This window comes from Drosophila virilis, chromosome 5, assembly GCF_030788295.1.
Source record: "Drosophila virilis strain 15010-1051.87 chromosome 5, Dvir_AGI_RSII-ME, whole genome shotgun sequence".
In the NCBI taxonomy this organism is placed as follows: Eukaryota; Metazoa; Arthropoda; class Insecta; order Diptera; family Drosophilidae; genus Drosophila; species Drosophila virilis.
This window is the reverse complement of record NC_091547.1, coordinates 2634881-2657446: the sequence shown is the minus strand read 5'-3', so window position 1 is coordinate 2657446 and position 22566 is coordinate 2634881. Positions and strand designations below refer to the sequence as shown.

The window sequence follows — 22566 nt, the reverse complement described above, 5'->3', positions numbered from 1 at the left end:
CTGACTTTTGTTGTTTTTCTACAAGTTTTTTGTTTTTGTTTACTTAATTCAACACTTTTTCTCTTTGCGCTTAATTTACAATAAGGTTTTGTAATAGAATTAATTGTTCTTCTTTCTGTGAACTCTCGTTCATTTGCGGTTAAGCATTTCTTACGCTCTTACAGACTTGTGTGTGTTCTTTCTTTTGTTTAATTAATATTTATTTTTGGCAAGCTGCACCTAAAAGTTCAACAAGGGGGTCGGTTGTATAGATATAGAGTGTGGTGGAGGGCTTGAGGGGGGGCGGGCAACATGAAATGTGTCTCACATTTTGCAAGAGAGCCACGCGGCTGGGTCGCTGTGTATGTGTGTGTGTGTAAGTATGTGTGTTTGTGTCAGGCACACGCTCACGTGCATTACGCCCACAACTGTTCATAGTGGGCGTGGGTGTGTGTGTGTTTGATTTGTTTGGTTGGTTAGTGAATATTGCGTATACGACATGTTTGACGAGAGGCATACAAATGCGCTTGGATTCTGATTTCGTTGTTGGTATATTTTGTTGGTATATCGGTATATTGAGTTTGGTATATTCTTGTATTCATTTTTTAGTATTTTTTTTCTGGGTAGTTGCTTGTACGCAGGAAAGAAACATAAATTACTTATAACAATATATAGTTCAGATGCATTATAGAAATAACGTGCAAAAGTATATTGTAAACAATTGTTTCTGTATATGTTTTGTTTATTTTTTGTATATTTGTATATATATATATGCATATTTTTGTGTGTTCAGTTGTTGTTTTTTATGTGAAAAACAAAATATATATATACATATACATATATAAATATATAGTATATATCATATATAGTTAAGTAATTGAATAGAGTTTTTGTTTTTTAGACAGACAGTGAGTGTGACAAAGACAGAGACTGTTAGACAGATAGAGAGAGGTTAAAAAAGAGACAGCAATAGTGTAAGACGGAGTGAGTGTGAGTAAGACAGATAGAGAGAGAGAGAGAGAGAGACAGAGAGTGGGATAGAGAGAGAGATGGTTGTTTTTGTTTTTATTGAATTTGAGCGCAAGTTTCTGGGCTTGCGACTGAGTTTCAAATGAAATGCTGTGTGTTGTGGCTGCTGTGTGTGAGTGTGTGTGTGTGAGAGTGTGTGTGGTAGTCTGTGAGTGTGCTAGAACCCAACGAGTGTTAGTTTTGTGAGTGACTTGTTGGTTGCTTTTGGTCTGCGTTGGTTTCAAATTTCGTTTTTGGAGTCAATTTTTATATACAAAACCAAAAAGTAATACATTTTTTTAATGTTTGTTGTTAATGTAAGTAGCTGCAACAGGCGGCCAGTCGTAGGGCGGGAGGGAGGTGTGGTTGAAGAGGAGGCACGTTCTTTGTTCTTGTTCTTGTTGTTGTAGTTGTTGTTGTTGTTGTTGTTGTGCACGTGTGGCGCACAATTTGGTAAGCAAATTAACGCAATAAAAACAACATACTTGAGTAGATAATATATATAATTATATGCATATATAGATATATACATAAATATACATATATATATATTTATATATATATATATATATATATATATATATATATATATATATGCTGATTATCGTTACGAATAGAGCGACAGAGAGATAGAAAGTGTGTTATATATGCATATATATGTATATTCATGTATAGATATATATATATATATATATATATATATATGTAATAGGTATAGGTATAGGTATAGGTATATAGGTATAGATAGGTACGTATTTGTATGTGGTATATACACGTCATAATTGTTTTATCATTTTATCGTCAAAGAGATTTGTCAGTGAATTCCTTGCCTACATTCTGTTTCTCATTCTTCTTTTTTTTTAGAGCCCGTCTAGCTTTTGACTTTTTTGTTGTTTGTTTTTTCCTTTGTAGTACTCTAATTGTGTTCTTTTTTTCTCTTTTTTTATGGGTGCGAAAATATTACAAAAGCATATTGTAAATAGTTGCATACGATATAAAAATTTGTTAATTTTTTTTTTTGGTTAAATGAATTTTCTTTTTGGTTTAGTTTTTGTTTTTTGGAACCTTTTTTTTTTATATTTTGTTTTTTGTTGTCTTTTGCATATTCTATTGTTTTTGCTTCGTTTTGTGCTTGCTTTTAGAACAACAACAAAATATGTTTTATTTTATAGAAAAATGATCAATTCTGAAAACAAATACAAGTAACTCGCTTTCAAAAGCGTTTGCTTTCAACTTTTAAAGTGTTCGATATTGTTTGCTTTTCTGTAACTTTTTATTGTTATTTTTTTTCTTTTCTTTTTGTGTTTTTTTTTTTTTTGTTTTGTTTTTGTTTGTTTTTGCATATATAAAAAAGCCAATTATTGGAGCCATTACAATCGATAAGTTTCGTGAAAAAATCGGCATCTTTTGGCAATAAAATGACAAAAGAATTATTCTTGTATGCTAAAAATAAATCACACAGTTCACTAATTAATCATTTGATTGCTTTAAATAATTTTAAGATTTTACTTTTAAATTGTTTTTAATATTTTTATATAATTTTTGTTTTTAGTTTTGTTTTGTTTGGTTTTTGGTTGTCATTGTTTAGATTGCTTTGTGTTTGTGTATTTAGGCATATATATATATAAAAAAATATATATATATATATAAATATATTACTTTTTGATTATGTAACAGCAAGAAAAATAAGGAATTGAAAAATTCAAACAGCGTTCCGTACAAGCTAATAACAAATTTAACTGGTTTTATTAATAAAAAAAAAATGTGTGTTATGAATTACGAATCAAATAAATGCAGTTCAATTTGATTGAATGTAGCACTAAGTTAAGTAAAGGAAATTGGGCGTAGAATATATAAAATCTGATTAATTTAAGTTTAGGCGTGAACTTAAACAACAAACGCAGCGGAAATTAAATTTTCTTAAGCATTTTCTTGAGCAACTGATTTGGATTTTTTTTTTTACCTAAACAACAAATTTGATGTGCAGTTTGATTTTATTTTATTTATGAAACTAATTTAAATCGCGTTCCTTTTTATATAATCCAGCCCGATCGCATGAAATCGATATATATCGATATCTTGTTTTTCAAGCCTAACTCAAAGATGAACATTTTGTATGCCGAGTCTCTTGGGAGTCTCTATTGGATATCTTTCCCCATTCTACGCCAACGTTTCTAAGGGAAAAGTCTTGGGCTTTGGTATTTGCCAACATTTTGTTCATTAAGATCGAACTATCAAAATCCAAGTTACTCCGGGAAAAAATTCCATAGCTGTGCTCTGCATTCAGGTTCTTTTATGCAATACTTCATGTAAATGAATGCGTAAAAGTTGGTCTAATTTTAGTTTTTTTTTTGACTGTCTTGTAAAGTCGGTGAATATTTTGAGTAGGACAAGCAGATTCTCGGGTATTGCAAAACGCATTCTAAAATGTTGATAATAAATATGTTGAAAAAATAAAAACACTTTGCTGTGCTAATTGAACAAGAACTACACATAAATTTGTTATTAGGAGTGAATTATCATTTTAAATGAATCAAAATGTGTAACACGGACAAGAACTGCCGTTTGTTGTTAAAATTGTGAAATTTGTATGAGTGTGTGTGTGTGTGTGTGTATAAAAAGTACTTCAAGTAAAATGTACGAACAATATATAAAGAAAAACATATAATTTGAAACACACGACGACAATGAACACCAACATTTAAGAAGAATCACATAATAAAGTGTGTGTATGTGTGTGTGTGTGTGTGTCTGTGTGTAAGGTATTACATTTAATAAAGGCCGCGTTTTAGAATGCGAATTTAAAGTATAAATTTAGAAATTATGCCAGCCCACACACAGCATTTAAGGATAGGGCGAGAGAGAGAGAGAGAGAGGCGCAAATGAGAGAGAGAGCAGGTGAGCTAGGTAAAAACGCTCGCACACTTAAAATCATGCCAAGAACTGTAGCTCACACACACATACATACAAAGAGCAAAGTAAAGAACGACACACACACATACACTCACAGAAATGTGGCCCAAAATAACAACATTTTGGTTACAAGGTTATTACGTATACGTCATGTGTGTCGCAATGCTTAACTGAGTGCTGTTTGTGGGTGTTTATGTGTGTGGGTTTAGTTGTATACATCTGTGTGCGTGTGTACAGAGAACACAATAACGTAGACTCACTGTACAGAGGGGAGGGAGGGGGATTGTGGGGAGATGGCAGGCTGCGGCGCACTCTGCGGCCAGACAAGGGGGCGTCGCTGAATACAAATGAAATGAAACACAAAGACAAAGCCAAAGCCAAAGAAAATGAAAAGCGAAAAGAAAATGTCGAAGTAGAAGAAGCAGCAGAAAAGTTAAAAAGAAAAGAAAAAGGCAAATGCAAACCCAAATGAAAATGAAGCGAGTAGCAAAGGCCGGAGGCAGCGGCAAAATAGAAGATGAAAAAGTGCCCAACAATAAGTGTGTTAAGTGCCAAAGTACACAATGTTGAGGAGTGTTCGTGTGTGTGTATGTGTGTGTGTGTGTGGTGTGCCTCTTCCGTTTGCTATTTTGGTTGGCTGCGTGTTTTGCTCAAATCATGAAATTAAAAATGAAAAAAAAAAAACCAACACATAAAATGATATTGTAAAACACGCATTCAAACAAGGCGCAGACTTTTTTATGACTCGACGTAAGCGCAAAACCAACCGCCCTACACTCCTCCCCAGCCTACTCACCCCCCCACCCCCCATGTCAACAAGGCATGACCGTTGAGAGACGTTGCCACGCCCATGCCATTTGGCAAGTGATATATTTGGTTTTGGGGCAGAGCACAAGTTGCAATTGCAGCTCTGCGCTTTGTAATTATCACAAATCATCACGTTTCGAGTGTGTGAGAGTTTATATGCATGTGTGCAGTGTGTGAGTGTGTGAGTGTGTGTGTGCGCAAGGCCAGACTAAGCCTCATTTGAGCTGTGCCCCATTTATACCCTAGCCCCTTGCCGCTGTCTACATTTCCTTGCTGTCGCATCTCACGCACGTGCGGATGCAGCGGGCTTTGTCTCTGTAGACACAAAAATAAAAAAATAAAAAGGAAAGAAAAGAAAAGAAAAGTATTTCAAGTGTTGTTTATGAAGTGCAGAGCATTCGGTGCGTTGGCATTCACCCCTTTTGAGCTGTTCGGGTATACCCTGTAAATAACGTTTTGCGGGAATACAACTGAAAAACACTTTATGCATTCGTTTTTGATACTGTGCGTAGAGAAAATTAAAACAAATCTGTAGAGTTCTGGTTTTTAATATGACGGCAACCTTAGTAAGGTCTGTTAATCTGAGCGTTGAACTGGCAAGTAAAAAGTCGCTGGTTCAAACTCCCACTTTATTGTAATTTACCTCCCTAATGCCAAATTTTTTAGTAAGCATTTCAATTTGCATCGGCCTAAACAATCTGACACCTGGTTTTGGGCTCACACTGAGTATCTCTAGGTGTCGTGCAGTCTCGTTACGCGCTCATTAACACATACACAGACACACACACTCACATAAGCATACAACTACAGGCATTCGGTTGTGTCTGTCGCATTTAGAACAATTGCGGCACGCGTTGGGGGCTTTTTTGCTAATGAGCGGATGGTCGCACGTCACGGACACGAACAAACTTGCATTGTTGTCTGTCGTGTCGTGCATGTCTGCACGTTTCTCATTTTGAATAGGCACACTCTGTGAGTGTGTGTGTGCGTGTGTGTCTATGGGCTGCACTTGAGCTCATTCGTTTCCACATTCATTCGTTCATTTGTTGAGCCTCGATGCCAAATTTCACTAATTACGCATGGTGACCTTTAAAAGGCACCGCACACAGTTAACCATGCCCATAATCAACACACCAACACACGCACACGCACACACACAGGCGACTCTTTGGCTCTTATCGCTTTACGACTCGATTAGCATAAAAGTATGCTATGCTTTTTTTTCTGTGGCCACAAATTGAAACACAATTTACCGCCCCAAGAAAACTCAACTTTAATGCTTCCAGCTCTGAGTCTGCGTGTGTGTGTGTGTGTGTGTGTGTGTGTGTGTGTGTGTGTGTGTGTGTGTGTGTGAGTGTGCGTGAGTGGGGCTGAGGGTGGCGCCTGGCCAAGACATTAACTTGGCTGCACATGCACTACAAAAAAACCAAAAATAAAGAAACTTGAAAATAATTGTTTAAGCCGAAATTGCCCCCTAAGCAATCCAGAACATTCGGAAATGCAGCAGCGGCTGGTTTTACGTTTATATGACCCATACCCTAGACGAAAAGTTTTGTTGGAAAGGGGTGTCTTAGGCTGAAAGAAAAGGCAGGCTATTTCGAGACTATAAAGTATTAATATTCGTTTTTGGGTAGTATTAATAGGGATTACTGCATCAAATTCTAGTGCGGGCTTAGCAAAGCCTGATCGCTTGTAGCTATATAAAATGCTTATAAAATTAAGAACAGATAAAATAATAAATAAAAATAGTAAATTTGTAAGTCTTAGCGTGTGTAGGTGGGCTCTTCTCTTAGGCAAGAATACCCTTTTTAAGGGGTATCTCTCAGCAAAATAACTTAGCTTGTTTTGCACAGGGTTGCATTTGCCTGCGCGACCGTCTCTCTTTCTCTCTTTTTACGCCTCGCCTAGATTATGCAGGCGTAACTGCTGTTGCTTTTTTGATTGAAGGCCAATTTGTTTAGGACATTATCATGGTGGGGGGTTGGGGGTTGGGGGTTGAGGGTTGTCAGGGGCAGCGCTATGCGTGAGGGTATTCGCGTATGCGGTATTTGTGTAATATATATTCTTTTCTGAGACATTTGCAGTTTGCCAGTTTTGTTGAGGGACTTTTAAAAGTGTGCAGCGATTGATGTGACATGTGATTGATGCTTGATGTAATGACAAAAGAGTTTGATGTAGAGCTAGATGTGTGTCCGTGAGTGTGTCTGCTATAGATGAAGTTGACGTTTTGTTACTCAGTTGTTGTTGTTGTTTGCTGTTGATTGAAGTTGATTTGATGGCTGATTGATTGACTGACTGACTGACTGACTGACTGTAACGATTGTGGTGATTGCTGAGCGTTGTTCTTGCTGTTGCTGTCAACTACAGTACCTTATAGTAGACATAGGCATTGTCCATAGGTTTGTGGCTTTGCTCTGTGCCTGAACTTTAAAATATCGTTGTTCTCGTTGTTGTTGCTGTTGTTGCTGCTATTGCTGTTGTTGTTGTTGTTGTTGTTGTTGTTGGGTTCGTTGTTTTTGCAGTTGCTGCTGCTGCTGCTGCTGCTGTTAGGCAAATGTGCAAATGTGCTGCAGCTGCAGTTCGTTGTACTGTGTCGGCCTTTCCGGTTGAGGGTTGGGGGCCTTATTGCTATTTATGTAATTTGAGTTGGCGTCAGGTTGTGCGCAGGTGTGCGACTAGGCACCATGTGCGTACGTCTGTGTGTATGTGTGTATGTGTGTGTGTGTGTGTGTGTGTGTGTGTGTCTGTTAAGTAATACAATAATAAACCGCTAGCAGCGACTTCCTTGTTACTGCAGCCGCTTGGCCTCTGCCGCTGCCTCTGCTGCTGCTGTTTTTTTTTTGTTGCTGTCTGTTTCCTGCTTCTTAGCGCTGCCTGCTTAATGTTAACTGCTGCTCACACACACACACGCACAGGCACACAGTCGCTTTGTGTGTGTATATGTATATATATTATAAAAACACAGCCCAAGATGCTAAGCGGGCGACGACGACGACGACGGCGACGGCGACGTCAACGCTGGCTTTGAGCAGAAAAATGATGCTGCTGCTGCTGCTTTCGTTGTTTGTTGTTGTTGTTGTTGTTGCTAGTTAATGTTGCTGCTGCTGCTGCTGCTGGTGTCGCAGATTTTTTTTGGCTGCTTAAACAAAAATATTGATTTTATGCGCTGCCTTTGCTGCTGCTGCTGCTGCTGCTGCGCTCCTGCAGAGGCTAGCTTTTAATATAGATAGTGCACTTTTGCTCTTTTATTAATAAGATTATTTGATTAAACTTTAATTTAAATTTATTTAATTTAATTCACACTCACACACCCCTCAAAGGGCTTAGATATATACAGCTAAAGGCACAAATTGAAATGCTTTACATCCTTTTGAAGGATTTTCTTTCATTCTATTTTTTTTTTCTTCTTCTTTTTGCTTTCTTTTTGCTCAATGATTTTGTGGCACACACGCGCTTCGCGCCACGTTTTCGGCCACAACCGATTTCTGGCTATATATATATATATATATATATATATATATATATATTAATGCACTTTTTTTTTATACTATACACGTGTATATATTTTGTATATATATATATATTGCTTTGCTATTTCAACTGGCAGTAATTTTATTTTGTATTTTATTTATATTCTTTTTTGCCACACTTTTCGTTGCGTACGCGTCGCGCTTTTGTGGTCTGCACTCGGTCCGTGTCTCGTGTCTTGTTAGCTGAAACGTTGCGTATACAACTGTTCGCGCCAGCGAAGCTTTCGCGCCCACGAGGCCATAGACCATTGAGACAGTTTGGCAGCAGCAGCAGCAAAGCTTCGTTCGTTTGAGCGCAACATCTCGGCTCGGCTTCGGCTTCGGCTAAGCTCAACCATACGAATCGCGTCATGTGGTTGGCGACAGGCGCTGCATTCGTGCCAAATCGGGCGCTCGGCATGCGCTGAAGCTTTACAACTTTGGCTCGTTGCTAACGCGAAAAGCTTTTACGTTTTACGCTCAAAAGCTGCGTGACTCGTTTGCTTTGCCGTTTATTGATTGGCGATGGCGTCGGCGTCGTGAGCGCTGCTTGTCGTGAGCTGACACGAATTAGCTAAGCAGCTAAAGTTTTAAGATTTACTGTTATCCCTGCAGCTGTCGCTGCTGCCGCCGCTGCTGCTGCTGCTGCTGCTATTTCTTTGGCATTGCCAGCTTTGCATTTGATGCGTGCAGCGCCTGCGTTTGACATGAATGCAGCTTTGCAGTCGCCGTCGCAGTTGCCGTTGCCAGCAGCTGTTCTGTGCGGCTGACGTCGCCGTCGTCGCTGCAAATGAAAGCGCAAGTGAGACTTCCTTTCGATTAGTCCTTGCAGCACGTACCAAATTGTATGTCGATTTGCAGGTTTATTAACTGCCTCCCAGCATAACGCTCGAAAGTAGGCAACACTATTTATATATTTCCCATGTCGCTATGCAGCAAAATCCCATTACCCTCTATATAGGTAATGTGTCTGAATATTAGATACTCTCTAAAGAGCTGAGCCACAGTTATCTATGTGTTAGACAATTTTGACAATTTTGGTTTATGTTTCTTTGAGTACTCCGAAGAACCCTTCAAAGGTAAGGTGCGAGTATTTTATGTCTAATAGAACACATTTCTTTTAGATTTAAGTATTTCATATCTATTGATTTTTTCATATTGTCAATCTGACAATTGTTATTTCTTGATTTTTTTTTTGTTTTTCTGATCTGGGAATTGCGTTTAAGAATGTGGAAAAATCAGTATGTTCCTTACGATGTTCTTCGTCTGCCTTGAAGATTTCATGAATTTCAAGTTTTCATTATAGTTTGTCACATAAAATTTGATCTTTATCAATAGACTTCGTATACATCTATTTCCTTCTGCAGAACTTTCTATTGTTGCAATAAGTTCTTCTGTTCATAGACTCGAAAACTCTTGCTTTTAGTTAACAAATTATATTCCTGCTGCATCCGTTGTTTAAACTTTCTCTTAGTAAAGTTAAAAAGCAGGTTCTCAGTCTATCTTTGGCGTCCTAGTTTAGCTTATTAGTTTAGTGTGCATGTGTGTATGTGTGTTTGTGTTTGTGTTAGGTTATGCGATGGCACACAAAGCACAACCGCAATCACTAGGACAACATCCGAACAACTGCAGAGAACGCAACGCAATCGTGGGCTACAGGGGAGGTTGTGCTCAAGGGGCGGGGAGGGGGAAGGGCGGTTGGTACCTGGTGCACCTGGCAAATGTGTGTGTGTTTGTTCATATAAAATTGAAATGCAATTGCATCGAAATCGATAAATTAATTGAAGCTGACATTTCGAGTGCAGAGGATGACCCATGATGATGAGGCTGTTTGCCATAAAGCTTGTGCAGGATATGCAATGTCCGCCATATCCTGTCTGTCCGTCTGTCTCTCTGTCGGTTTGTCTGTGTGTGCCTACTTTCGTGTGCCACTGTGTGCCAGTTTTTGAGCTGCTGCCGCCGCCAAGAGTTCAGAGTCTGCTGCGCATTTCCGTTTCCGGCTTAATTGTTTTCATTTCATTTGGAAGCACTCTAAATAAACCTATTCCTAGCAGCGCAGCTGGTAATTGCGTTTGGCCAGGACACGACATGACTTGTCTCTGTGTATGTGTGTGCGGGTGTCTGTGTCTGTGTGTGTGTGGTTTTTGACAGTAAAATGAATTTTGCGGCAAGCCGCGTAATTATTTTATGCCCTCGGCCAAACAAAGCACTCGCCCCCTGCCACAGCGCTTCGCCCCTGGCCCTGCCGCAATATATCAAGAGTTGAGGCAAACGTTTCATGTTTATAAACGAGCAGCAGCCACAGCTACACACACACACCCCCCACAAACACCCAACCCTGTCCATTATTATTTATGCGTATGCATGGACTTATCCTTGCACCCACACTCTCTCATACACACACACACACACACACACACACGCATACACCCGGCCTCTCTATGCATGCTAATTAAAATTCAGGCATTGGCGCCGCTTTGCATAGCTTGGTAATTTGCTTGGCCAGGGCCAAACAGCATGAATATTTGAATGTGGCTGCCATTCATCGACAGTTTAGGCCAACGTGCAACTATGCCAGGTGAGTGGGTGGTTCTGGTGGCACGAGGCATAAGGCATGTGGCGTGCAGCCTACGAGCGCTGTGTTTGGATAATGTTGGCTAAGGCGCAAGCAGAGAAACAAAAATGTCAAGAAATAAGGCTTATCTGCGGCACGCCGAAGATTAAATACCCTTGTAGCCTGCGAGCTTCTGCTGCTGATTTATGTTCGACTGATTTATGATCGGTATATGATATAGTAGACCAATCTGACAGATTACGACACGGGAGAGTTTAGCTAAGATTTATATAGGCAAACGGACATGGCTACATACGCTCCATCATAAAATAATAATACCCGCTACAAGGGTAGACAAAAAGCAGGGTATTTAAAACAACAACAAAATGTGCGACAACTCACCCTCACCCCCTGCTCCTCCTGAGCGTATTTCTTGATTTCACGCTCCAAATCAAGCTGTGGGCCAGAATTGAGAAGGTTCAGTTTTGTATTTTTGTTCTCTGTATTTTTTTTTATTTTTTTTTTTCATATTGTAGTTCAGAGGGCAATGTATGCCAGAGACCAACTGGCGCCAGTTAAATGCCCATAAATGTTGTTAATATAAAATTCATACACACACACACTCACACACTCGCTCAGAGAATAGCTAAGATATGCGTGCGCCAAAGTTATGTAAGGCCTGGCAATAGCAGAATTCTTGGACACAAGCTGGATAGATACTAAGTAAGTATTAATGTGTGTGGTGGTACGAGATGAGTTAGTAGCTTGAGCTTACAGTTATTTCAGTTCTCAAAAGTCTAGCAATAAAATAGGAAAATCTTGGAAGAGCTTTGTACTGAACTGCTTGGACTCATAGGAAAATGTCAGGTTTAGCAGAAGAGAAATAATTGTTGTCTAGAAATAGGAATCTCTTTAATCAAGAGATTATGTCTTATATTCAAGCATTTTTCCTTTTGTTTCTAAAATGTTCAACTTGTTATAAGTAAACACTTTTTTATATTTTGAAAGGGAAGAAAACGTTGCTCACGGGGATTTGAGCCTGAATTTCGTATCCAGTTCTTAGCCCAGACAGCTCTTGGCTTTTTAGATAAATTGTGAAAAGTTTCTAGCTAGCCTAGGCCCGCGTTTCATTGACTTTCTGGCTTATTAAGGATTGCTCTGGCAGCACCTAATAAATATAAAACAATGCATTAAAGTTGCGACAGCCTTGGATAAGTTTTTCGTCAGGTTTCAACTGAGCCACGCGTTAGATAACAACTATTAATTATAGTTGACATAGCCTTTTGTGTTTTGGTGAAAGCCTTTTAATATGAAAAAAAACGGAACTAAAAGCTGAACATGTGCATATACGAAATGCAATTGGAATAGAGGCAACAACAACAAAGGCTAGAATTGACCTCGACCCGGCGAACAGCGTTGATTGCTCGCTTTTGCTGCCGTTGCACGCGGCGTATACGCAACGCAGCTGCCAACTTTTTTAATTGCTCGCCCACGCTCTCGATGAAGAAAAAAAGAAAAGCCAGAAAAACTGTAGTAAAATTCGTACGTTTTTCATTCTTATTTTATGTTAAATGGGGTATGTGCAATCGGAATAAAAAATTATCTTACAGCATATTAAAGTCGAATTGCATATAAAAGGCTTACTGATGTTTTCGGTGTTTACGCCTGAAGCCGTTCAATTTAATAAAGTATAGATTACTTTTGATATTCACTTTGATAGGACTAGCACAGAAATATATTGTCACGCCCAATTATTCTTTTGTTTTTAAAGAAGATACCTTCCACAGCTCCTGCAAATTGTAAATTGATTGTCGGCCTTGGTCTTATTTGAGGATAAGAACTATTTTCCCCGAAATCGATAAATATTGACAGCCCGTCTTGGTCTTATTTAGGAATATCGATAAATATCGATAGTCTATCTTGATTTGTTTAAGGATATCAATAAATATTGATGGACAGTCTTGGTTTTGTTTAAATGTATTGATAGGCAGTCTATGTCCTATTTAAGGACATCGATAAATATCGATAAACGGCCAGGATATAGATAGTATTATTGAATCAGATATCGCAGATAATAAGAGCTAGTTTCGCCAGACACAGGGTAACTCCAAGTCCAACAGTTTTATATATAGACTTCTCTTGTTTTTGCCGACCATTTGTTATTGTTATTTCCGCTTGCTACATTTTGAACTGAGGATTTTTAATTACAACTGTCGCTGGTTATTTCGCTCGTTTGTTCCGCCAAACCGGAGACAAATTCATTTCGTGCAACGCCAAACGCCGCCCCAGGGCGTGGACGACTTTCAATGGGCCAATGCGAAAGAAATATATTTATTTGCGACAATTGCGACAGTCGAATGCTATTCAAGTTGTATTCAAGCATTCAATTGATGCGTGAACAAAATGTGAATAAATTGCCAAGTGGGCAGCTAGCCAAAGAATAAAACCAGCCTGAGCGAATGGATCAGTCGGAAGCTATAAGTGGAGCTGCCTTAAATAAGTAGCATATCATATGGCATCAAGGTCTCCCCACAGTGTCTCTCTCTCTCTTTCTTTCTGTGTGTGTGCGTGTTGTTTGGGCTTTTTGTATGGTCCGACGCCTTTGTTGACATGCCCTGGACAACGGCCAGCCCTTATGTGGCCTGAAACTGTGGCTTAATACATGGCATTATGTGTACGCATGTTATCTATGGGCTGGCATGCGAGTAATTACAGAGTATAGCTCTGCCTCTGTGTTTGTTTGTGTGTCTGTGTGTGTAAGTAATAAGCAGCTGCCCCGTTTTGCTGTCCTTGGGGACAGATGAGTCAGAGTATTGTCAAACTGGTTCGGGCAAATTTTCAGTAGATTTCCCACAGGGCAGCGCCGCATATGTCCTGGGGCTGAACTGCTTGAGTTTCGTGTATACCCTGTGTGCATTACAAATGGGTATAGTTAATACAAAATCTTGATCAGCTCGCTGATTCTGTGTCTATTTCCATGTGCCTCTCACTGTCTCCAAAAACCTCGAAGCTAATATCCTAATATCGATTTGCATATCTCGTGTATTTCGCTTTCTAGAAACATTTGCTATTAAAAGAAGTTCAAATATGTTTTGGGTAAAGGGTAGCTGATAGTCGGGCACTCTTAGTTAAACTTGTTTCGTTTTTTTTTTTTTGGGTGTCAATAAGCAAGAATTATGATGCAAATCGAATGCATTTTGCTTGTTGCATAACTGCGCAAGCAATAAAAAACAAGGTCAGCGGGGAGGGGTAGTGTTTATTGGGATGTTGACGGGGGCGGGGAGGGGGGCTGGTTGTCAAAAACAATGGCAAACTGTCTGCGAGATGTACGAAATGTATGCAACAAATTGAATTTTATTGCTTGCCCCACATTGAGTTGCAGAGTGCGAGGCGGTGGGAAAGGGGGCAACGGGGCGCACAAAAGGCGTTGCGACTGATGAAATGACTAACAATAAGTGTTTGAGTGTGTGTGTGTGTGTGTGTTGGTGTGTGCTTAAAGAGCGCTTATAGCTGACTCATTTGTAGACAATTTGTCTATTGTTTTTTTTTTTTTTTTTTTTTTTTTGAAAAACGTTTTAAATTAATTAAACAACAACAAGGAACAACTACCAAAAACATGTCAAAGTTACTGTGTGCATGTGTGTGTGTGTGTGTGTGTAGAACTTATAATAAAATACTACGAACAAACTGCAACGCTAGCTTAAGATTTAAGTTGAAGTTAACTATATTAACTGGCAGTTAGTTCAAAGCAAAACGAAGCAAAAGTTATTTAAGAATTTTCGAATGCTAGGCGCTACGATAGATCATATGCTGTTGTGTCTTTGTATTTGGTATTTTATGGATATCAATAAATGGGTTTAGTGTATTTGGTATATTTGGTATTTTACTAGTATATGGTATATATAGTTTGTATATGTAACAAGAAAACAAAAGTTAAGCACTTGCAGTCGCAAAAGTAGTTCAACATTAACTAAAAACAAACTATAAAAGTTAGTATTTTTTTGTTGGTATTTAACGTTGTTTTTTGTACTTTTTTGTAGTATTTTTTTTGTGGGGGGCAGCGCCCGTGTACGAAATCATTGTCACTAGAGCATTTTGTTTGCCGCAAAACGAGAATTAGACAGAGAGACAAAAAGTCTCTGTTGGGCGTGGGGGGCGGGGGGCGGCCGCCTGTTTCTCCAGGCACAACAAGGATATTTTTGTGGGCAAAGGACTTACCTGTTTCTGTGCCATCGCCTGCATTTGCTGGAACATTTGGCGCTCCTCCTCTTTGCCTGCAACCAAATGTGGCATGTGTCTATATATGTATACATTTGCCCCACCCCTTCAAAGTGCGAGACTTACCCATGCCCTTGGCCTGCAGCATTTCGAGCAGCTTCTTGATGCTCTCGTCGCGCGCGATGAGCGTCTGCTTTTGGGTTTCCACGCGGCACTCGAGATCCTTGATGGTCTCGCGCAATATGCTGATCTCGCGCTGCAGATGATCGTTCTCCGCGTAGATGGCTTCCATTTGCTGCTGCATCTCGAGATTGGGCTGGCGCATGCGCAAGCGCAGCTCCTCCTCCAGCTGACGCACGAGCATTGCTTGTTTCTGGGTGCCAAGAGTCCAGTTAATTAAATGCACTCACCTGCTGCAGCTGTGTAATTTGCTTACCTGATTCTCTGTGCTGAGCAGCTTAAGCTGATCATTGATCAGACTGTACTTGGCGCTCTCCTCCTTGCGCAGCGCCCGCTCCTTCTTTAGCTCCGGCGACCAGAAGGTCTTGATGCTGTGCATCGAGCTGCCCAGCTTTTGATTCGTCAGTTCCAGCTCGCGCTTCAGATTGCCCAGCTCACGCTGCAGATCCGTGTTCTGATGCTGCAAATCCCCGAGATAGGCACGATCCGATGTGGGCATGCCCGTGTTATAGCCTGTACATAGATTGAGTATAGAATTGTAGAATGGTATATATGTTATTCCAAATTCATATATATTTATTCCCTTATTAGTTAGTTAATATTTTGTAAGTAATATATATTATTTCCTTTCTCTTTTCAGGCCTTTCCAGGATAATAATTGGTAAGCTGACAAATTTTTATATCATATACAAATATATACCCAGCATATATCTGAAATATTACGGCTTCCACGAATGGGAGATCTAGCAGAAATATCGTGGAATAATGTTTGAAATTTCTCGACAAAATACCTAACAGAATCTTTACGAGCGTGGGGCTTAACGTTTTCCTTCTTGGGTGAATCTATGGTCTTGGCTAAGGTTTCCTTTCGCCCGATCCCAATCTAACCCAACTTAATACCTATAATTAAGATTTAGTAAGTGGACCGTCACTTACCTCCTAGCGCATTGGGACTTTGTCGCGCCGAACGGCCGTACAGTTCGTCCTCCAGGTAGAGTCCTCTTTCCAGGGATCTGTCCCGGGAGCGATCACGCGGCTCTCGTATGGGAATAAATTCACGTTCGTGCGGATCGACAAGGCCGCCGCGATCGAGCGACTGATAGCGGGTTCCTGTTGGATTTTAACAAATAAAATAGTATAGAATTAAAAGGAGAATATGCTTGGGGTGGCTGAATGTGGGTTAGAGATGTGCTGGGTTATTACTTGGATAGTCCATGGCATGTGACATCGGTGGTCTGCTGGCACTGCGGCTGCGATGGTGTCCCGCACCGGCGGGACTTGTTGGCTCATCCATGTCGCGGTAGTATGGACTGCCCATTGCTGAAATTCATACAGAATTCATGACGATGATCAAATGAGGATGACGGGTTCGGTATTTGTTTATCTTTTCTTTTGTTTTTTTGTTTTTCTGCTTGAGTGTGAATTCAGAAATGAGGAACAAAATCATAAAAAATAACCGGTTCATATGTAAATCAAGAGCTGGAACTAGTTTGTATTTTCTTGTAGTAGATGAAAACTAGTGCAGTGTTTTTTTTTATTTTTATTTTTTTTTATTTTTGCTTTTCTCTGAGTTCGGGATTCGGTTGCTGATTGCGCTAAAGCTAGTTCGTGTCGCTCATACTGAATTATGCAGTTACTATATGGTATATTAAAAAACGGGTTAGTTGAAAGGAACGCAGGGAACGCAAAAACTCAACATGAACGTAAAATGTTTGTCGTGTATCGCGCGCGAGTTGCTGCCTGCCTCGTTGCCATATAAAATGGCTCATAAACTAGCTACTTTGTTAGCCAACACCCCGCTCACTCCTCCCCTTTGGCCTTGCTGCAGCAACGCTGTGTGATTTGTGCATCGGTCCCGGGAGCGGTTCTGTGTGTGTGTGTGAGTGTATGTGTGTGGGGGGGCCATAAACTAAACTTTTTGCCAGCATGAGCTGAACATTTTGCACGTAACCAGCCAAGCCACACGAAACTTAATTTGTGGCTCTTTGTTGTGCCGTGTCCTTGCGCATCAGTGTTGCCAGCTTGCCTTTTTGGCCAATTTTCAAAGCTAATTTTAAGGCTAAGCCAAATACTACTTAAAGTACTAACCAATTTGTGCTGCTATTGAATATGAATAATTTTTCAAATCACAACATTTTGCTTGCATAGTCCCTGAATTTAATCCCATGACTTCTTTTGATATTTATAAATTTATATATACTAATATTTATATTTTGATAATGCCTATAGACCATTTCCAATAGCGGACACATATTTGATTTTTCCCTCAGTTTCCCTTACTGAAGAAAACTCAACTAAAACTTATCTGATCACATTTTCTTTCCTCATTTTATGCTTCTTTCTTGACTTCCGTTCAAATTTATGTCTGGCTAAAAATTTGCCAACCCTGCGGCTTGACTTTATTAAATCATAAATTCTCAAGTGTTATTTATGGTGCTATGCCTCAGCTAGAGGGCAATAACAGACGCTATTTTGGTCGTTCAGATAAGTTGAAACTCTAATTAGTTGGCCGCGAGTTAAGAAGTTTTTTATTATTTGAGCATGTGTAGAAACTACGCTCAATTTATGGTCAATTTGTGTGCTCAATTAAGCGGTGTTTTATTGAATTAATGGTATAAACTGTGGGTTCAAACAAAGTTGGCGTCCAACGCGAGTCACTAACAAACTTCGTCGGCTGTGGAAAAGCGAGCATGTAATGAATTTAGTGAATGTTTTCTGTCCGTTATTGTAATTGCATTTGAGTCTTATTTTTTCTATGACCTGAACGGGGTTTTTAAAAAAAAGTTTAAGAAGTAAAGTATGTAAAGACTAAAGTGAATGCTAGCCATAATTGTAATTCGGTTAAATGCTTTGATTCTCTCTGATAGTTTTCTATTTTATATATGGTCAAACTTGAGTTGGCGCCAAACGTGAGTCGCAAACAAGCGTTGTTGAAAAGTTAGTATGTTCAGACTAAGTTGAATGCTTGCTAGCCATAATTGTAATCCACATTGAGCCTTTGATTTTCTTTGATAGTTTGTTATTTTCTTTATGGCCTGAGCTGTATGTCAGTTGGCGCCCAAGGTGGGCCACAAACGAACTTCTTCGTTTGCTGAGAACTGAGTGTGTTACGACTAAGGTGAATGCTTGCTAACCATAATTGTAATCCAGTTTGAGGCTTTGATGTTCGGTAACGCTTCAGAAGGAATTAAATTTAGCTTGTTGTGGCAACTCGAGGTCGTTGCTGGCTGCTAAAACCAGCTGCCAGCCATTTTCCTAGTCAGGTTAATGCAATTTACAAGTTAACTGCAGCGGCTGGAGTTGATTAAATTATAGAAATTGATTTGAAATTTTGCAGAGTTCAGTATGCAAATACGGGTTGATTTAATGCATTTATAAAGCGCAATGTTTTCAATTTTCAGTGGAAATGTATGTGTTTTTTAAGTGTGTGAATGTGTGTGTGTGTATGTTATTGTTTTGTTGGTTTAACAAAATAAAAATGGTTACAGATTTTGCAGATGAGTTAAGCCAAACGTAAAATGTACCATGCGCATGCGTGTGATGTTAGACAGAAATTATAGATTTTAGTATAAAATTTTGCATTAGTTTTAATTAAGAAACTACAAATAGCACAAACTAAAAGCTTTTTATGGAGTTCACAAATGAAATTTCGAGACAAAAGTTTTAATTTTCAACTTAACTTCTAGAGTCTTAGTCAAAAATATTTTGAAAAGCCAATGTATGGAGCTCTCTTCGCATACATAAATGCAATATTTATGCATGCAATAGGAGCAATAAATTTTGATAAAACTAAATCAATTCCTAAGCTAAGTAGGCCAATTGGAATATATGAAATGATATGCATAATTTAGGAGACTCTCTTTGTCTCTCTCTCTCTCCCTCTGGCACAAACGTGAGCAGCATTTGTATCTTGTAGATACCACTTAGTTATGGCATTTGGTGTGCGGCTACGTTTGTGCTTGAATATGGCTGGTGAAAATTTAAAGTTAAGCCAGCTTTAGTTGAAGCCACTAACTGATTAGATTAGCTATATATATATACATATAGATATTATTTTTTTTTTTTGGTATTTTTGTTCACCTAGTGGACTTCCGCGTGCGCCGTAATCCCGTGATGGTGAGCGATCGACCGTTGGCAATTCCTGTAGCCGACGCACGCGACCCGGACTGCGCACACCAGAGCTATTCACTGGATTATAATCGTCACGTGACATAATCCGCGGCTCATCCGCGGCATGCACCCACGCAGTTCTTGTTGTTGTTGGTGTTGTTGTTGTCTGTGTTGTTGTTGTTGCTTCTGCTTCTGTAGTTGTTGTTGTTGTTGTTGTTGTTGTGGCTGTCCTGTTAAATGCTTCGTTTGATTGGATTTCTTTGGTTTGTCTGCTCTAAATTGATATGCACGTTTTGATTGGCTTTTATATTGGTTCTATGTTAAATTCTTTCAATTGCTCGCTCGCTTGGCTGCATCTGCAAGAGTGAGAAGTGAAAAAGAACAAACATGGTACAAAATAAAGAAGGCAAACACCGCAAACACAGACAAGATCATATGCATATGCCACACATATATGTATACACATATTACGCATACGCCACCATATATTCTTACACACAGGCAAGATCTTTCGCATATTTCATATATACAGCCCGTTTTGTGTAAATATATACAATAATATATTAAGCATACAGCCCGTCTTGCACACAGCCAAGATCATTCGCATATAGAATATATACATACATCCAGTTTTGTGTATTCAATCATATATTACGTATACGTCTTGCATAGAGACCTCCCTTAAAGCATTTGCCGTTTTGCATTTAAATTAGACTACATCAACAAGCATATCCTTAACCTTTTTACCTAAATCTCAGCCAGCAGAAGCTGCACTAAACGCATAAGCAAATAAACCCAGCGGAGAGCTTGAGAGAAATGTCGAGAGCATAGCATTATGGCAGCTCTCGTCCGCTCTCTATGCAAATTTTGTTTTCTATTTAGACAAAACAAATCGCATGCAAATTGCCACTCGACCAAGTCGCTGCCAAGAGGAGTCGCACTCAGTTGAATACACACACGCACACACACACACAAAGGAGCACACACAGGTAGATGATTCGTATGAATTACAACGAGGGTGGAATCAGTAAATATCTGTGCTATCTTAAATTCAATAAACCAAATATTTTTGCATATAATTATAAAGCTATCCGCTTATATCAATTATGCTGCATTTAAATGTGTTATTTAAATGTGCCATGAACTATTATCTAGCAGCTATTTATTGGGGCTCATATTGACTTAGAATGATGAGTTCGATGAGTTCGTATGTTTCTCCTTCAATGCATAACGCAATTCCTGGAAATATTCCAAGACTCTCTCTCTATAAAAGCCAATGGAGAAAACTAAAAGCTTGGCTAATTTGCTCAATAAAAACCTGAATTATTAATCAGAGAAAAAAAAAACCCTTTAACAACCCTCGCTCGCCAGGAGATAGTCAGAGTCGGGCTGTGGCACGTGAAGGTAAGACGAGTCTCACGTTTTTCCCAGGCACTCACGGAAGGGCTAAAGAAAAAAGTGAAGTGCAGCCGGGCAGGGCGCAGGCAACTACTGAATGCGTCGCTTTATGAATGGCTAAAAAGAAAGAAGAGAGGAGAGTGCGGGCGGAACTGTGGCAAGCAACGGCGACAGCGACTAAATAAAAGCTAAACGAATCAGCAGACCGGAAGACCATTCAAATGTTTACTTGCATGCCTGAGCAGGCTGTGAGTGTGTGTATGTGTGTGGGTGTGACTGTGAGTGTGAGTGTGTCGCCTGAGTGCCCATTTACGTGACAGCAACAACAACGTGCCACATATTGGTGCATAAGCCTTGCAGCTAAGGGCCGCCAGCCGCAGCTATCAAGATGAGGTCAGGATCTGACCAGGATTCGATTACATATCCAGCCCGGCCATTAAGGCCAGCACTCAGCTAGGCAAACAAAGCACACGTACACATACACACACACACACAAGCACACACACAGTATCTACTGTATCTAGTTATCTATGCAGGCAGCTCACTTTTCTTTTTCTTTTTTCTGCTGCATACATTCAGGCGCGTCGTATTTTTATTCACTTCCGGCTCCGGGCTAGCAGCATTTGCAAATGCATTTGATGACGAATTCATGTACTATTGTTAGAGCTATTACAGTCGACAGTCGTTGGCGTTATCAGCGCCTGTCTGAGTTATCGCAGCGCCCCCGAGGCACCCTCACCCCCCCGCTCTACCCTCTGCCTTACCCCATAAAAACATGTTGAATTTGTGGGGCAGTCGCTCGCAGCGCCCATTTGCTATTCACCACACGCATTTGCGCAGCTGCCGCACTCAGCAAAAGACGCACACACACACACACACACACACACACACACTCAACGCACACACACAAACATACACATGTGACGATTCAACAATAGCGTCATCGTAAAGTATTTGCCGCATATTTTGTTGTTGGGCGTTTGGCGGCGTTTTCTTTATAACATTTTTTTTCTGTGCTTAGCGCTCTATGCTTCGAGACACACGCACACACACACACACACACACACAAACACGCACGCACTCATACACACACATTCGCAGCGGCAGCCCAAATAAGGTTAAAATTTGAAATCAATAAAAATTATTCCACTCATCTAAAATTAGAAGCAAGACTAAGGCAAGGCGAATGCCTCGGAAAATGGGCAATGAAAATGGAAAATGTAACTGTAACTAAAACCAAAGCAATGCCAAAGCAGTCACACGCAGCCCACGCCCCCCGAACGCCCCCTACCCTAAGAATAAAAACAAACACGCAAAGCGTTTAAGGCTGGCCGCCCATAAGTAGGCGTGGCCGTAGGCAGTATATAATAAATATAAAAAAAGGAAATACTCATTAGATGCCTCTGTCAATGCGCCGTCTGTGTGTATACTCGCATGACAAATCATGCGAGCTGCCTATTGTTACGCCTCCCCCCTCCTCCCACTCCCTTTGCGCCCCTTTGGCGAACGAGTTGTTTCTGGGCATATGCACAACTGCCTTTCGTGTGAAGCCGCATCTAATTAAAAGCTTTCAATTGGCACAAAAAAAAAAGATGGAAAAAGTTATCAAGAGAAATAAATTGAAAAAAAAAACCAATTAAATTTGAGAGACAATTTGACAGCTACTCTAAATATAAGCTAACTTATGAAGGATACAAAAACAAAAATAAGAAAAATAAACATACGTATGAGAAATAATTCGTTAGCTAAACTCTATAAACTACTTAAGGCTAAGCGCAGCAGGAGCTTAAAAGACTAAGCACAACATTTTGTTAAGGCGCTAAAACTAAACTTAAACCAAGTTAAATGCAAATTAGATAAATATTAATAATTATGAAAATAGGTAAAAAA

General features: G+C 39.7%; 2 protein-coding genes across 31 annotated transcripts in view; one reads left to right on the top strand and one right to left on the bottom strand.

The window, feature by feature from the left end:
• The window catches only part of LOC6636503 (uncharacterized), a 115942-nt gene that overhangs the window by 35347 nt on the left and 58029 nt on the right, over positions 1-22566 (top strand). For all 9 annotated transcript variants that reach the window (XM_070209965.1, XM_070209963.1, XM_070209960.1 and 6 more), the window contains exon 2: positions 15809-15829. The gene's annotated coding sequence lies outside the window, so the exon portion shown is untranslated. The remainder of the gene's footprint in view (positions 1-15808; positions 15830-22566) is intronic.
• Positions 1-22566, bottom strand: part of brp (ELKS/RAB6-interacting/CAST family member bruchpilot) — a 45246-nt gene that overhangs the window by 20236 nt on the left and 2444 nt on the right. For 19 of the 22 annotated variants that reach the window (XM_070209945.1, XM_070209942.1, XM_070209952.1 and 16 more), the window contains exons 3-8: positions 19249-19634; positions 16372-16488; positions 16105-16278; positions 15425-15681; positions 15115-15361; positions 14989-15044 (exon numbers count right to left, since the gene is read on the bottom strand). In XM_070209945.1, coding sequence (XP_070066046.1) covers positions 14989-15044; positions 15115-15361; positions 15425-15681; positions 16105-16278; positions 16372-16488; positions 19249-19381 — 984 coding nt within the window. In that variant the 5' untranslated portion in view covers positions 19382-19634. Of the gene's footprint in view, positions 1-7077; positions 8185-14988; positions 15045-15114; positions 15362-15424; positions 15682-16104; positions 16279-16371; positions 16489-18302; positions 18463-19248; positions 19635-22566 lie in introns of those variants that run through there. The other 3 variants (XM_070209949.1, XM_070209950.1, XM_002059780.4) reach the window with 3 other exon arrangements.